Raw genomic sequence first — 15,650 nt, 5'->3', positions numbered from 1 at the left:
ATAAACAAACAAAGAGGACATTGGGTCATGACAAACTAATTATTAAAAAATATGACCAAATATGTTTCATTGGTTGATGGAGTGTGTTCGCACCTCTCTGACAGAAGATCAAGGGGTTCTTTGCCCTGAGCCCAACCCTTTATCATCCACGCTGTGTCAAAGGCGGCCAGAAACCCTCGAGCACATCCTGTCCCCATGGGCCAGAAAGGCTGGAGACCAATGAGTCAGAGAGAAAAACTGCATGTTTACAGGGCACTCTAAACAAAACGCTGTACAGTCAAGAGGCATGTTGAAATAATCAGGAATTTTTAAACCTAAATTAACTCTATCTTTTCCTGTGTGTAATTTCAGACATACTGTGGGGTCAAAGTGTTCAAGATGTAGATTAAAAATCAAGGATTACATTTTTTTTAAACCACAAAATAAATGGAATTTTTTGGAATGTTTAAACTTAAAAAATAAAAATTTTAGTTTTATGCTGCTAAAGAGCAGCTGTTATTAAAGCAAAAGAAGGATAAAGATATCCTAAAATGCTTGTTAGTCTTAATAGTTATGATAACATACAATACATAATTCATTCAGATATATATAATCTTTTTTTTTTAAATTCTAAATAAATTAGAAAAACTGATCAAATTAAAAATGTATCTAGATATGGCATATGATGACACCCACCTCTAGAAGACTATCTCCAACCAGCGCCACCAGCACCTGATGGCCGTGCTTTTCCCTCACAAGCGCAGCGTTCTCTGAGGCGTACATGCAGGTGAAGTCAAACATAGCTACATCTGGCTGGCTGTAGTGGTTGATGGCATAATCCAAAGAGGGAAGCTGGTAGTTTGTGGCAAAATCTGCAGCCTCACGGGCGTATGAAAGCAAAGCTTCTTGGTTAACGTTGTCGCTCGCCAACAGACGCTCTGTCTCAATATAGTCCTGGGAAAGGAAAAAACTATGTTTTAAATGGAAAACCTACTCCTGTCTGTCCTATATAGTTTTAAATGGAAAATTATGACAAACAAATTATGTTTAAAATGTAAATTAAATTTTTTATATTAATTACAAAAATATCTATGGTGTATGTTTTGAAATGTGCATTTAATGTGCCATATTAAAAAAAAAAAAAAAACACTTTATATTTTATATTTCAATCTATATTTATTTTATGATTTATATAAATCTATTTTATATTATTGCATTTTACATTTTAATTTATATTACTTTGTGAAATGCAATTAAGCATCTAAATACTTTTTAGGGCAACTGAGATAAGTTTAGATGCACGTGCAGGATGTTAAGTAATCACAAACAATCTTATCATCAAGGCATGTCAAAACAATAGGGCAAATCTGAATGGATTGCACATCAGCAGCAGCATCATCATCATCATGTTAGAGTGATGAGCTGGGTTTTTATGGTCTACACTGTGAGTACCGGGGCTGCTGTCCAAGGCTGTGAGAGTTTAAGGCTCCAGACAAACTCCAAACACTCAAAGAGCTTCAGTCACTCAGCTGCTGTGCTGTAATATCCTGTATCATACTGAGAAACTATGTCTGACACAGACGCCAACACAAGGCTTCCTGATAGTGTTTTTTCACAATAAAAACAAAATAGTTCTCTCTAATGCTTTCAGAGATTAAAATACTTTGTAACGTCTATCATAGGATGACTTATATTTGCCATAGGACACACAAATTATTGTTTTTACATAATGGCGAGGACCATTTTTGTTATTGTTTGCAAATTAAGCTCATTATAATTATTAAAGATTAACTCTAATCCTAACCTTACCACTAAAAGAAAACATTGTCAAAAATATAAAAAATAATTGCATTACATTAAAAATGAAATACAACTAAACAGCACTACAACAAATACTACCTTGATGTATACAAATTAATATATAAAAATCTATAAAATTAATAAATGTTACTAAAATATTTACTCACATTGATGATCACACCCTTGTCCAGCAAGCTTTGTTTCTTTGCAGTCATGACAAAGTAGTGCGTGTTGTCCTTGTAATAGACAATGTTTTCCAAATCAATGCCTGTACAAAAGATAAATGAGGTCCATTAGCATGATTGTGCAACTTTTTGTTTTTAATCGCAGTGTACAATACAATTAATTAAGCTCTATTACTAACTTTGATGAGAGCATATTCAAGATGGCATCTGTCTCAGAAGATGATTACAATCCAGTTTTGCTCACTTTAAGGAGTGGAACCATTACACACTGATACTGATGCCAGTAATGTGTTAAGATCTGTATTATGTAATTTGTATTTTAAAAACATTAAGGAACATATCATTGTGTTTAAAGAATGCAGCCAGATTTTGTTTCCGTCATGCAGGAGCTTCACCACACCTGCCTCCTCCTTGAGCTCCAAGAAGAACTTCTGATTAAAGATGAATGCCACTCCGCTGATCTCCTCCACTTTGGCCTCAGCTGTCGTGTTGCGATTGACAAAGTTTGCAGTGATGGCGATTGCTAGTTTCCCTCTGAACTCCTTTCTCTTGAAGCCTAGAGCAGAGAGCAACATAATGCTTTGCATTCATGGTTTTCATTTAGTGTTGATTGCTAACAGAAGCATCACTATTCTTATTGCTCACACATAGCATTTGTTTTTGTTTTTTTGGAGTGTGGTATTACTTGTATATCTGATCCAGCTTTGTTGTCACATTACATTGTGACAACTATAAGATAAGATGCGAGGTGTATATGTATTTATTTATTTTTTTAATCAGTAAAGTAATTGCTAAGGCAGCGTATATTTGCAAAAATAAAAGTGCAAGACCTTTCAGGTTACGCTGACCTCTGCAAAACAAAAGCGTTTGCACAACAACAAATTACACAATACAGTCTTTGCACCTTTCTGGAAAGAAATAACAAAAAACAAGTGTCAAGCCTGGGTGTAATTTAGCACAGCATGGTTCAAGGGTTTCTTGTTCTAACTTGGAGAGCCGATTAAAGTCTGATCTAGGATCTGTTCTTCTGCTCAATGTCTAGAGTCTAACTGTGTCAGCAGGAAGCAATGAAAGGAGTCCCGCTCCGTCCCTCCTGTAGTGAGTTAACAAACTTCCTGTCAAACACAAAGAGCTGACCCGTGTTCTCAAGGTATGAATGTAGGACAGACAGCTTTTGGACACTGGAGTCACTGGGGCAATTTTCTTGACTGAGTGAGCATGTTAAAGCCTTTTAGCAGGTTTATTATGCTTGAGAGAGCCAAATCTCATAAGATGAAAAGTTTCCAGTCTGAAAGCACTAAATATGTGCCATTCACAGACATCTGCATAGTGTATTTTTTCTTCTAATAAATACCCAAGGAAAACTCAAAATAAGTTATTATCTTTATTAATGAATATATATATTAATTGTTGCTATTATTGTCATCATCACAAATAAATACTAGATGAATACTCAAAATTATGAGTAAATACTTATAATAAAATTTAAGATATATAATAATGTTAATATATAATTGCTAGATTACTACCTACATTACTAATAACATCTGTGACGTTAAAAACATTAATAAAAGTAATATAGCTATATAATTATATATATACAGACATGCATACATATTTATACAGAGAGAGAGACAGACACATATATACATATATGTGTATGTGATATATGATGAAATCTAGCACATTCTCTGGGAATAAAACCCTTGACATTGGCCATCATTTGCAAATATATGCTGCCTTAAACACTACACCTAGTGATTTAAAGAGAAAAAAAACATTGACTGTTACCATCATGTTCTGCCAGCTGAGTTCCAGAAATATTTCTGGCAAGATTAATATTGATTCCTTAGAGGAAGTACATTTTTTTTACAAGGAGGATATGTTTGTTTAGAAGATAAGATCATTTCATTACCAACAGAATTCCTTCATTTACAAAAGGATAAAGTTAAGACACACAAACACAGAAAAACACTTCTATTTCAAACCCAAGCCATTTAGAAACTATGTATGGTGAAATGGGAAATGTTAATTTTAGTTTTATATAAACTAAATATTTTCTTACCATCAAGAGTGCTTCTCCTTCCATCTGCTCCAATTATCACATCAAACTCATAGTTTGAGATGGGGTGACCGGCCGGCCGGACCTCTGCCCTCCATCCAGGCCCTGGAATGCAGACACCTGGTCAGAGAGACTCAAAGGAAAACAAAATAACTTGGCCTTTCTTTTGTTTACAGCAGCTTTAAAAGTACAGTCAGCTGAGTGTGTGAAGCCACTCATGAGGCCATTGATGCTCTTTTGACCAGCAATGGATAGCAGGCGAGGCGCTATAGACCCCAATGACCTCTGACTTTATATATAGTACAGAACTGAGGGTTTATCATTTGCACAATGCAGACTGGTGAGTGCCACTGATGTGGAGGAATGACACAAACCTTCTCGGTATCAGTCGTGTATGTGTGTCAAGGGTACATAGTGGGAAGGTGTCAATTTTCATGATCTTGTTTAGCCCTGCTTTTGCTTCGCTAAATCCGTTAGGATCTTGAAGTAGGAAGTTACAACAGTCCCTGGGTAAATTGACATTCAAGCAGTGTTAGGCCCATTGTGGATGTCAAAATTACATAAAGACACTTTTAAAAGAGAAAATGATGAGCATTCTCTAACTAACTTTGTTAGCTAGTCAAATAGGCTGAAAGAAATATAGCCCAGAGTGTAAACAGAGCAGATAAATTTGAAAACCGGTTTACAGCTTCTTTCTGTCCGTGATCTCATCCCTAAACAGAGTGTCCTGGGTGTGTGTGGGGATATGCGTGTAGGGAGACTGGCAAAAGGGTGTGTGTGTGGTTCCGCCAAGAAATGACATAAGATGAAAGGTAATGACTACCCAACCTTTTCCAGACTACATGAGGTGTAAAGAAAACATGTGACGGTCTGTCTTGGACATATTTATAGTTATTTTATGGCTGTGTGGGATTATATGATATTGCCTTGGTGTTTCACACATCTCATGTCTGTCAGGGTGCCTTATGGACGGTAAATGAGAGCTAAGAGACACAATGTTCATTGTAGTCCTCAAAGCTAGATGTCATGATGATTGGCCAATTACCATCAGTGCCTTGGCCCTCAGGCGGCTCGAGAAGCTTGACAAACTCCACGTTGACGTGCACCTCAACCCCAACAATGAGAGCAATCTTTAACAGCATGAGTTGCAGCTGACGAATACCTGAAAATAGAAGAAAGTCACCATCAGTTCCACTAGGAAGCAAACACACTTATACTGTTCAATTTGTCATGTTCTATAATTGGGTATGTGCTGGTTTTGGACACAAGGCTGTTACAATATCGTTGATATAGTATTTGTGAGGTTGAATCAAATATGATGAGATTGGGTTCTGTTAAATTATGAATAAAAAATAAAATAAGACCCCTAAAGGACAAGCAAACAAATAAAAAAGCACGGAATAAAATAAAAAGGACAAAACAAAAAAGCACAGATATAACAATTAAAAAAAAAAGAACAAAGCAGTCTTAATGGCTGCTTGCACGAACATACAGCTTGACCAATGCAGTCTGATTCATAAATGAATGACTCAAAGTCACAAGTTATCAGTTCAAATATTAAGGTATGTATGCATTTACATGTTGTTTAGCATGAACTTAAACTATCATATGGTGGCCAGTATCTTTAAAGAGATAAACATGGAAAAATGCATTTGCATAATCCCAGCTACTCTAAATGTTTTACATATCTTTTGGTTAGGCTGGACTGGTCTCATCTCAGAGACCATAAAGAGGAACATATCAGACTTACAATAGGTTCAGTTGGCAGAACGTGAAAGAAAAAGTATGTTAGAGTGTCTGAAAATGATTTCCAGCAAGCTCATATGCAAAAGCCTGCATGTGATTGCAACATCTGACAGGTTCCTACGGTGACACCATATCTTGTTTACGTGTTATGATATATCTCGATGACTAGAAGGGATATCAGTGAAGAGGACGGTCAAAACTGTAACTAAACGTTTCTGGTTAGAAAGAAACAGATTTGACCTACTGATGTGGTCTATAGACCCAGCACAGAACTTTCCATAGAACTTCTTGGCTCCAAGGTTCCTGAGGTCATGGATGGTGTAAGGCCAAAGGTGAAGGACATTGTTCCTGGAAAAGGTGTCCCTCTTTTCAATCACCACCACCTTGGCGCCAAGCAAAGCCAGCTCTATGGCGCTCCGAAAGCCACAGGGACCGCCACCAATGATAAGACACTGTGGAAACAAACAAGTTTAGCATTATTTGAAGGACTTATTTGAATGACACTGTTTGTCTTTTTTTTTGGAGAGTGTCTACAAGTGGAAGCAAAGACTATCCAAACACGTCAGCTTCCTGACCAATCAAAACCAATCGGTGCATGCCCGTTCTTCTGGCACAATCAAATGCTATGATGTCACCTCCCTACTTGTCACTTTTAAACTCAATCCATTCCAAGCAAGTTCAAACACAAGTATGGACTATTACCCAGGTGACGTCTCTACTTGTCTCTCACAACAAAGCAGGGATCATGACTGCAGTTTCTGAGAAAAATATGACCAGTGTTATGGTTTACTTGCCCTAATATGGTGTACAAACTGGCATCCATAAAAGGCTGGTTCAGAAGAGGTCATAAAACAGCAAACACACTTTAATCACACTTTTATTACCTGTCATTAGACAGCAAGGATGTGTAACAGTGAGGAGAGAAGACAATATTGAACAAAATAAATTGCTGCACTAACCTTTTGGTGTTTTATATGGAAAGACAATTTCAAAGTTTTGGCTTTGGGAAATGTAATAGTCTGAAAAATGAGGCACGTCTGAGAGCACCAAGAGTCAAACAAAGCACTGTAACATCAAACTGAATTCAAGTCACTATTTATTTTAAATCTTGCCTTAGCATCCATTTAAAACACAAAAACATTTCAGTGTCAGTGATGTCATGACATTGTGACATCAAAACGTGAACAGTAATTATTGACGACTATGCTCAATGTGAATGACAAGTTGTATGAACCATTTTTATTGTTATTTAATAACTTGAGAGCCCAGGCTCATCTATTCTGAGTTTCCATTTTTGAGTGAATTATTCCTTTAATACTGTTGTTATGGAATAAGTCAACAAATCTGTGTGAGATTAAGCTTAAGCACACAATGCAAATCTATGCAAACAAACTACGACTTGATCCACAACAAAAAGAACAGCAATAATTCTAGCAGAGACACTAGAAAAAAACACTAGAAATGAAGCCCCAGAGCTCTGCACTGAATTCCTCTTAATCTGACATTTAACTGCAAAACAAATATTCCTTAAGTTTTCCAATCATTTCAACACCTTATTGAGCTCAAATGAGGTCACTAAGTCCACAGGCAAAACCACTACAAAAAATGTGCTAAGAACAATCTCAACACGTATACTAAGTCAAGTGACCCGAGACTGACTGTTCCATTGACTGCTCACAAACACCCACACAATAACACAGTGGTCTAGTTAATGCATAGCAGATTCCAAACAAAATTATCACCAATTCCACCATAATTCCAAAAATGAATAAATTAATATATACAACATAAAAAATAGTACAAAATTTCCAGTTTAATTTTATAAATGAATAAATTTATATATATAAATATAAATATTGTAGAAACTTAATTTTCTGTAAAGTTGCTTGTAACGATTTGCATCGTAAAAAGTGCTATATAATAAGATGCAGTGCCAAAACAGCCATCGCAACAACAATCTCAGCCATTGTTATCATGCAAAAAAGATTTTTTCGCTTCCTCTAAGAAGTGTAAGATTGCATTTGACTAACAATCTGGATATGAAATGAGTTGTTGTTGGTGCCATTTAAATTCTCTTTAGTTATGCAAAAAATAGTGATATTTTAGTCAAAGAATCAATTGCAAGTTTGTCGTCTTCTGCAACACAAGATCAGCAACTAAAATCTCCAAGTGAGCCTGTCAGAAATACCCCAAAAAGATTTTTTCGCTTCCTCTAAGAAGTGTAAGATTTTAAGTACATGTCTAGAGCTCTACAGACTTACTCTGGTGTCCGCGCAGGCTTTGCCCTTACTGTACTCCTTGTGGCTGGCTCTCTTGTCCAGTTTCCCCCAGAGGCCTTTGGCCTTCCAGTAGGTGATGGCAGCTTTCAGGCTGCTGTAGAAGTCCCTGTGATCTGAGAGGTTCAGCTCCAGCTGCCTGCAGAGGATGCTGAAGGCCTGCAGGGTGCCTTTACAGGTAGTGGCCTGCACAAAGTTCTCAAACAGCTGGCCAGCCTGAGACGTACGCTCGTCCTCCGTCTCCCCCATCCTTCCTCTTTTAACTCACTCTTTCCCTCTGTTGACAAGAGATTCAGTCAGGGTTTGGTTGGTGCAGGCATTCCTTTTCAAGACTAGAGAAAGAAAAGGAAGAGAGGGTTTTATTTCTTTCTACACGGGGACCAAAGTGCCATAAATTTCATTATGTGCAGTCAACCATCCGTATGTGAAAAGAACACAAAACATCCTATATATGGATATACAATGCAGTGAAATGACTAATAATGGTAGACAGTTCACATCACCTATATTCATTTACTGCTTTAGGGCTCTGATTGCAGCCTTTCAATGCTGTTTGTATATGAAGGTCAATTAGATCAATAAAACTGCACTGTCCTTATAATAATTTGGGATATACAAAACTACATAATTTCATAAAAAGCAGGGGTTTTAAAACTGGGAATAAACTGAAAATTTAAGTGATTAAAAAAACATTAAATTCACCAAATAATTTGGTATAATGCATAATACTTAATAATAATAATAATAATAATAATAATAAAAAAGTAAAAAAAAAAACGTAAAAGAAAATAAATAAATAATAAAAATACATAAATGTTAATTAAAAAATTAAGTATAAAAGTATGTATAAGTATAAAAGTAAAAAGTATAAAAGTAAAAAAAAAAAAAAAAAAAAAAAAAAAAAAAACATAAAAGCAAATTGTAAATTTTAATTTTGTGGTTTTTCAAAAATTATTTGAGAAATGTGGTGTCCCATGCAAGGGGAATATCATATTTGGAATTTTGTTTGTTTGTTTGTAAGGATTTAAGGAAGGAAGAAATAGTCAACAGCTGGAAAACTAGCCAACCATCCAAACTAATACCTAATAACAACGTATAGGTACACAGCAATCTTTGGCTAACTGGACCAACAGACAATGCCTTGAAAAAAAGCAGTGCATTCTGTCCTGAAGTACTGCTGGTAAATCAAACGAAAATGCTCTAGATTTTCAGCTTAATGACACAAAAAAAGTTGGCATGTGCTGTAAAATAGGCCAGAAGAATCGCATGCTTGATAGGATTAATGCATGCAGCGCAAGCGGGACAGAACAAAGGAATGCTCAACAAGAATCAGGACACCAAGATTGGCCCAGTTGTAGACAACCTGCAAGCCAGAAAATATTTGCATGTACTAAGAGCTGCCAACACATTCTGCAAAATGTATCCACAGAAGAGTGTAAATAATAGCATCAAGCGTTTCTCAATTTGTCCTTCAGGTAAATGGACTGAGGAAATCAATCCTCTTCCACTCTCGAACGAAGAGTTGATTTGGGAGTGAAACTAGAGCGCACTGATATGTGAATGATTTGCATGCATGTTATCGGAGGTCATCTGAATGAGTGAGCAGACCTGTCAGAAGCTTGAGCCCAAGAGCAGTCCTATAGCTTTCTCTCTATTAACACTCCTGAGGGTCACTTGAGTCTCACCGACCTAATCAAATCTGGCAGCTGGCAAGCCCTTCTCATTTATCTGCAGGGTGGCATTAGCTGCTCTCTCCTGATTCATTTGTGCGGCCACGTCCACAGTTTGTTACCATTATCACTGGTCCTCTACCATCCACTCTCAAAACACACACACAGAAATATAGCATGACCCAAATTCCTTGTCCTTGAATTCTCGAAGGACCAATGAAAGCAATGCGTTTTTACATGTCACCAATGGTCATTGCAGCCAACGCAGTATTGGAAAGTTCCCACAGCTAAATTTAACCATGCTGAAAATGCAGTAGGGGATATTTCTGAAGCAAGACGTGCCAGGAAAGTTGTCCTGGCAGAAAATCAAAATTGTGTGCGAGTAAAACAACAAGACAGGCCTCATTTAGAAGCTACAAATCATATTGTGTCTCTAGGAACACCCTCTCAACAGATGTACAACTGCAATCAAGGGAATTCAAGTTAACACCCTTTGCCATTGCCTTCAAAGATATTTTTCAACAGGATCATGCACATTTGCCCATCCTGTCTATCATTAATAGTCATTGAAACTAGCATATGCTTATGTCATAGTGATTGTCAAGCATGTTAACTCCGACAGCTCAGACCTGCAGTCTTTCAGCATAAGGTCTTGACAGATCTTTTTGCAGGAGCTTCAGCTTTGAGAAACAATCAAAGGGTTCAACCGCGTACAAGTGGATTCAACAGAAAGCGGCACAACTTCAAACTGGAATTCCTAAGAGCCAACATTCCTACAACACTAAGATTAATCATGTGACCTACAGGAGCACACAAACAGGAAGTTGATCTTCTCTACTATGCTCACCAAGGCTGCATTTACTTGATAAAACCCACAATGAAAACTGTAATCTTGTAAAATATTAATACAATTCAAAATAACTTTTCTATCTGACTACATTTTAAAATGTAAATATATTCCTTTGATGGCAAAGCTGAATTTTCAGCATCAATACTCCAGTCTTCAGTGCCACATGAGCCTTCTGAAACCATTCTATAATGATTTGTTACTCAAGAAACATTTTATTCAGTGTTGAAAATAGTATACACACATACATACACACACACACACACACACACACACACACACACACACACACACACACACACACAAGCAGTCATTCATGTTTGTAGGGAAAGTAAACCCTACTGAGTCAATATGGATTAGTAGTTTACAGCCTGAAGTAAAAGACTATTATAGTACAGGCAAACAAAAGTAACCAAAGAGCAATGCTGCTGCCTTGGAGAGTTCGGTTACACCAGTTCAGGTGACGTTGGTAAATGTTAGCCAGCTGACCTATAAGACACAAGCATATTGCGTAGCTGATACAAATACAGGACTGGATAAAGCTTTTTTTGGACACATACAATAGATTTGGAAATGGCAAAACACATAAATTGAAATTAGGGATTCACAATATATTATCTGCTAATAATATAGATAATTTAAATGTATTGGTACTGGTCAATCTTTAAAAAAACAGTAATAATTTAATAACATAGTTAAATGGTTCATCTGTTTAAACGGTGACATTGGAATTCCAGCACAAGAGTGCATGAAAGAAAAACCCTGTGTGAAAGATTTTTGACATGCTTGCACACTTTGCCAGGAATACCTGAGAAATAAAGCATATCAAAATGGTATTTTCTTACAGGGACACTTATTCCTAATGATTTTTTCCAACATTTGGAAGAATACACAGTCAAAAGTGCAAAAAAAAAAAAAAAATGTATTATGTTCATATTTGTCAGAAATAAAGGCTCATAAAAATTGCTACGTATGATTTTCTGCACAGTAGTTCCAGAGGCAGGATATCTGATATTGTATGAGGTCCAAGTCCTTCCAGTTTGTGCACTTTTTTATTGCTTTGTGGTGGACAAAGAATACAAAGCAGACCCTCTGGATCACATAAATTCTAAAATGTTAACAATTTTTAAAATATAGCTCTTAACTAACAAATAATTATCATAACGAAACATCTAGAGAGAAAGAAAAAAAAATGCAGAGGCAAAATCAGCTATTTTGGGATCATGGTTCCTGAGAATGATATACAATCACTCTTGTTCCAACAAATTCTGCAAAGCCACAAAACGGCACAACTTATCATTCGTTAGGGCATAATGAAGGGGAAGATATAGGTCAAACCCATAATGAGCTCTCTAGAGTAATGTATTTAGTAGAGATTTGGTCAAGTGACAGTGAACTGGGCAACACCCATGTGTAACCAGGAATCCCTAAAGTCATCAAAATCAACGGCAGGCCTACTATTCCCATTAGATATATAACCGCTATATACTGTGTTGGTGTGCAAAAACATTTGCAAAGAATGCACTCCGAGGCATTTACTTGAGAATTTCAGAGGAAAAATTATGGATGAACAAGGTCTGAATAATCTGTAAGGTAAGGTGATGCATCAACCAAAAGCAGCTTGTTGCACATTACTGAATCTAGTTGTACTTCTGTATTAATGTTATGAAAGCCAATTTCTGTCTGAAAAAATAATAATAATAATAATAATAATAATAATAATAATAAAAGGTAATTAACTTTTTCATAATTACTACTTCATATCTAACAAGTTCAGAAGTTCAGTTCTCATAATTGCGAATCTATTATTGCCATTTCTCAAGACTGCGACTCTTACAATTAATCGCAACTGATTGCGCAACTTTACATTTCACAATTCCAGCTTCGTTTCTCGTAACTGCAAATTCATTTCTCGGAATTGCGAATTTGACTTGTGTGATAAATCCTTCAATGTGACTTTTTATGTCTTTTAAAATATTCTACAACAATTATTGCCTGTTCACACCAAGAATGATAACTATAACGATAACTATATAGTTTTAAAAATCATTCTAGTTCTATTGGAATAAGAAAGTCCACACCTCAACAACAATGATAACGACACAGAGGAATCACTTTCAAAATGATTTTTCTAAGCTGATGAATGATAAAAACACTGACAGCCAATTAGAATCCATAATTTTTAAAGATGACAAAACTGCAACATGTGCTTAGAATAAACCGAACGGTTATCACTCTTGATGCGAACAGGCTTTTATTTTATTTTTCACTCTGAGGCAGACATGGCCGTATATATAACATGGAGAAACATTCGGGTAGTTCCTGCTCAGAATAGACGGGTCTCAAGTTTCAAGTTCTACCATGGTGAGATTCTATAGCCATGCAGCAATGTACAGCAGGTTCAAACTGTCGGGTAATGAAGTCCTGGGGTACATAATCCTACTTTTAAAACAGAATCATCTTTCCATAAATATGACTTTTAAAACTCTCTTGTTTTGAGATTCCATCAGATACTGTACTCTGCAGACTTCAAGAGAATTCTTCTGAGATTCCATCAGATACTGTACCCTGCAGACATCAAGATTTCTGGCAGCATCTTAAACTGATCCCATTTTGTGTATGATATAATCCTTACGATAACAAACCAACAACTTTCCACTTCCTCTAACATTCTCTAACCTACTGGGAACAGAAGGAAGGATTATAAAGGAAACAGAGGAGGAAGTTAAAGACTATAAACGTGCACCGCTCCAGACAAGCATGTCAAATGTCAACACACCCAATCGGTTTCAACTCAAAAAAGTTTGTTTACTCTGAATTAAAATCTTTCCGCTACACTATAACAGGATGACCAACCGTAAACCATGTATTCACTAGAATGGACACATTTAGGCCAAAGCTAGTCTCATACACTGCCATTTTACAAATGGAAAACTCTTAGTAACCTTAACAATGAAAGGGGTCTCCAAACTAGATCCTGGAGGGCCAGTGCCCTGCAGAGTTTAGCTCCAACTGGCCTTAACACACCTATCTGGAAGTTTCTAGTGTGTCTAGTAAGAGCTTGATTAGCTGGTTCAAGTGTGTTTAATTAGGGTTGGAGCTAAACTCTAAAGGACACCGGCTCTCTAGGACCGAGTTTGGAGCTGTAGGATAAAATAATTTTTTATGTATTTTATTTACTTTATAATGCTGCTGTTTGCTGGCATTATGTCTATGGTCAACAATTAAAATGACTGATGCCTTGGCGCAGCACGCAGACACATGCAAAGCTCGGGATATGACAAATACGCGTGTTTAAGGCTAGAAGGGATACGTTTGGCTCTACTGGGCATGCGCACATAAATACAGTGTAATTTTTGTCATACTGTACAACATTAATTAGTATTTCATTATTGTAAAGGGTAAGTTTAAGGCTGGGGTAGGTATAGACGTTAATAAAACTAACAGGTAGAAAATTAAATTAGAAACATCTAAACTTTTCAGAACGCAGCAAGTGCACCGCTGGTCATGTGACAAGAATCAACGAATCAGCTTCATCCTTTCCCGTAACAAAATTGAAAGCTAAGCCAAGACGGAGAAACAGCTGATCATAGCTGTACAAGGATAGCCATTTTTTTAAATGAATTCATTAGCAGGGCTACTGCAATGGATTTTTAGTCCTGGAAATCCATTTATTTTTTGCTGAAACTTCTGCGTCATCATGGAGAGCAGGTCATGGTTGCCTAGCAATGGCAGACGCCACGGGAGCGCAAGCATAGAGCGCAGGCTACAGAGTGCTTTGGAAAAAAGGAGAAAGCGTTTTCCACATGTTTTCAGGCGCGACATGCAAATGTGGTTTTGTTTTGAAGGAGAAAAACAAATTTTGCTGGACTTGGTCGAGACCACCAAGAACATTTGGCGAGTCCAATGACCAAATCCGAGACAAGTCCGAGTGCAAACACCAACGAGTCCGAGACAAGTCCGAGACGATAGAAAAATGTCTCGAGCCCTGGACTCGAGTACTACAGCCCTACGAATCAGTGTTGCAAATTGGAGGGAATGTGAAACAGAATCCAACAAAAGAATGTATGCAATTTCATAAAAAAAAATAAATAAAAAAAAAATTATTTTACTGAGACTGCCATATTGTGATATACTACCCATAAGAAACGCATGAGAGCATCACGGCAGTCCAAGAGGAATAGACAGGATGTGTTATTTTTAGAGATGTCTGTAGTGCAGCAGATAAACTTTCAGCATTCACATCTGTGGAAAAATGGAGTCAAGGCATTTTTAACTGAACTTCCATAGAGTTTTATCTTCAGAAATTCCTAAATACTGGGAATAACCTAAAAAGCTCAGAAGAGCTCCGACAGCATGTGTGTTGGCCCTTTGGCTGGTCTTTTTTTTTGGTCTGAACTTTTCTGCAACTTAACTTCTCAAAATATTGACTTCATTGATTATAACTCCAACTTTCTAACAATTGCTAATTTTTAAACTTTAAAAATTAAACTTTATTATTCACAGTTGCAACGTATCTCACAATTCTGTCTGTTCCTCACATTCTTTATTTCTCAGATTTGCTTTTTTTTTATCTTTCACAATTTGCAGCTTCCTCAAACGAATTTTTGTTAGAATTGCAAGTTACAACTTTATTCATCATTACTGTAACTTTCTCACAATTGCAACTGTATTTCTCACGACTATCATAAATGTAACTAACTCTCCATTGCAGTTTTTTTAAACAACTGCTACTAATTTCCCACAACTGCGACTTGATCATATTCATATCTATAACTATATCTCACAACTTTATTTTTGACAGTTGTGACTCAATTTGCAACTTTTTTCACAAGTTCAACTTTATATCTCAATATCGTGTCTATTTCTCCTATTTGCTTTTTTATTTCTCACATTCTCTACTTTATTTCTCACATTTGCTTCATTTCCCACATTTACTTTTGTCCCATTTTCTCAATTTCTTACATTTGCAACTTCTCTGCTCATTTCTCCTCATGCCTGTGGTGAATCCGTGGTTGAGTCAACACATATGAAAGACAATCGCCATAGTTCTAGTGCATTTCTGTCTTTCTCCATGCTCAGAAT

General features: G+C 36.5%; 1 protein-coding gene across 1 annotated transcript in view; it reads right to left on the bottom strand.

Annotated features, from left to right (window-relative positions):
- LOC109109600 (protein-methionine sulfoxide oxidase mical2b-like) overlaps nt 1-15,650 on the bottom strand; it is a 46,574-nt gene that overhangs the window by 28,489 nt on the left and 2,435 nt on the right. The window contains exons 2-9 of the mRNA XM_042715914.1: nt 8,034-8,380; nt 6,017-6,224; nt 5,072-5,188; nt 4,030-4,131; nt 2,365-2,520; nt 1,947-2,047; nt 676-933; nt 94-209 (exon numbers count right to left, since the gene is read on the bottom strand). Of these exons, the coding sequence (XP_042571848.1) occupies nt 94-209; nt 676-933; nt 1,947-2,047; nt 2,365-2,520; nt 4,030-4,131; nt 5,072-5,188; nt 6,017-6,224; nt 8,034-8,297 (1,322 nt within the window). The 5' untranslated portion in view covers nt 8,298-8,380. The remainder of the gene's footprint in view (nt 1-93; nt 210-675; nt 934-1,946; nt 2,048-2,364; nt 2,521-4,029; nt 4,132-5,071; nt 5,189-6,016; nt 6,225-8,033; nt 8,381-15,650) is intronic.

This window comes from Cyprinus carpio, chromosome A25 (assembly GCF_018340385.1).
Source record: "Cyprinus carpio isolate SPL01 chromosome A25, ASM1834038v1, whole genome shotgun sequence".
Lineage (NCBI taxonomy): Eukaryota > Metazoa > Chordata > Actinopteri > Cypriniformes > Cyprinidae > Cyprinus > Cyprinus carpio.
The sequence above is the reverse complement of the archived record's forward strand: the minus strand, read 5'-3'. Positions and strand labels throughout refer to the sequence as shown.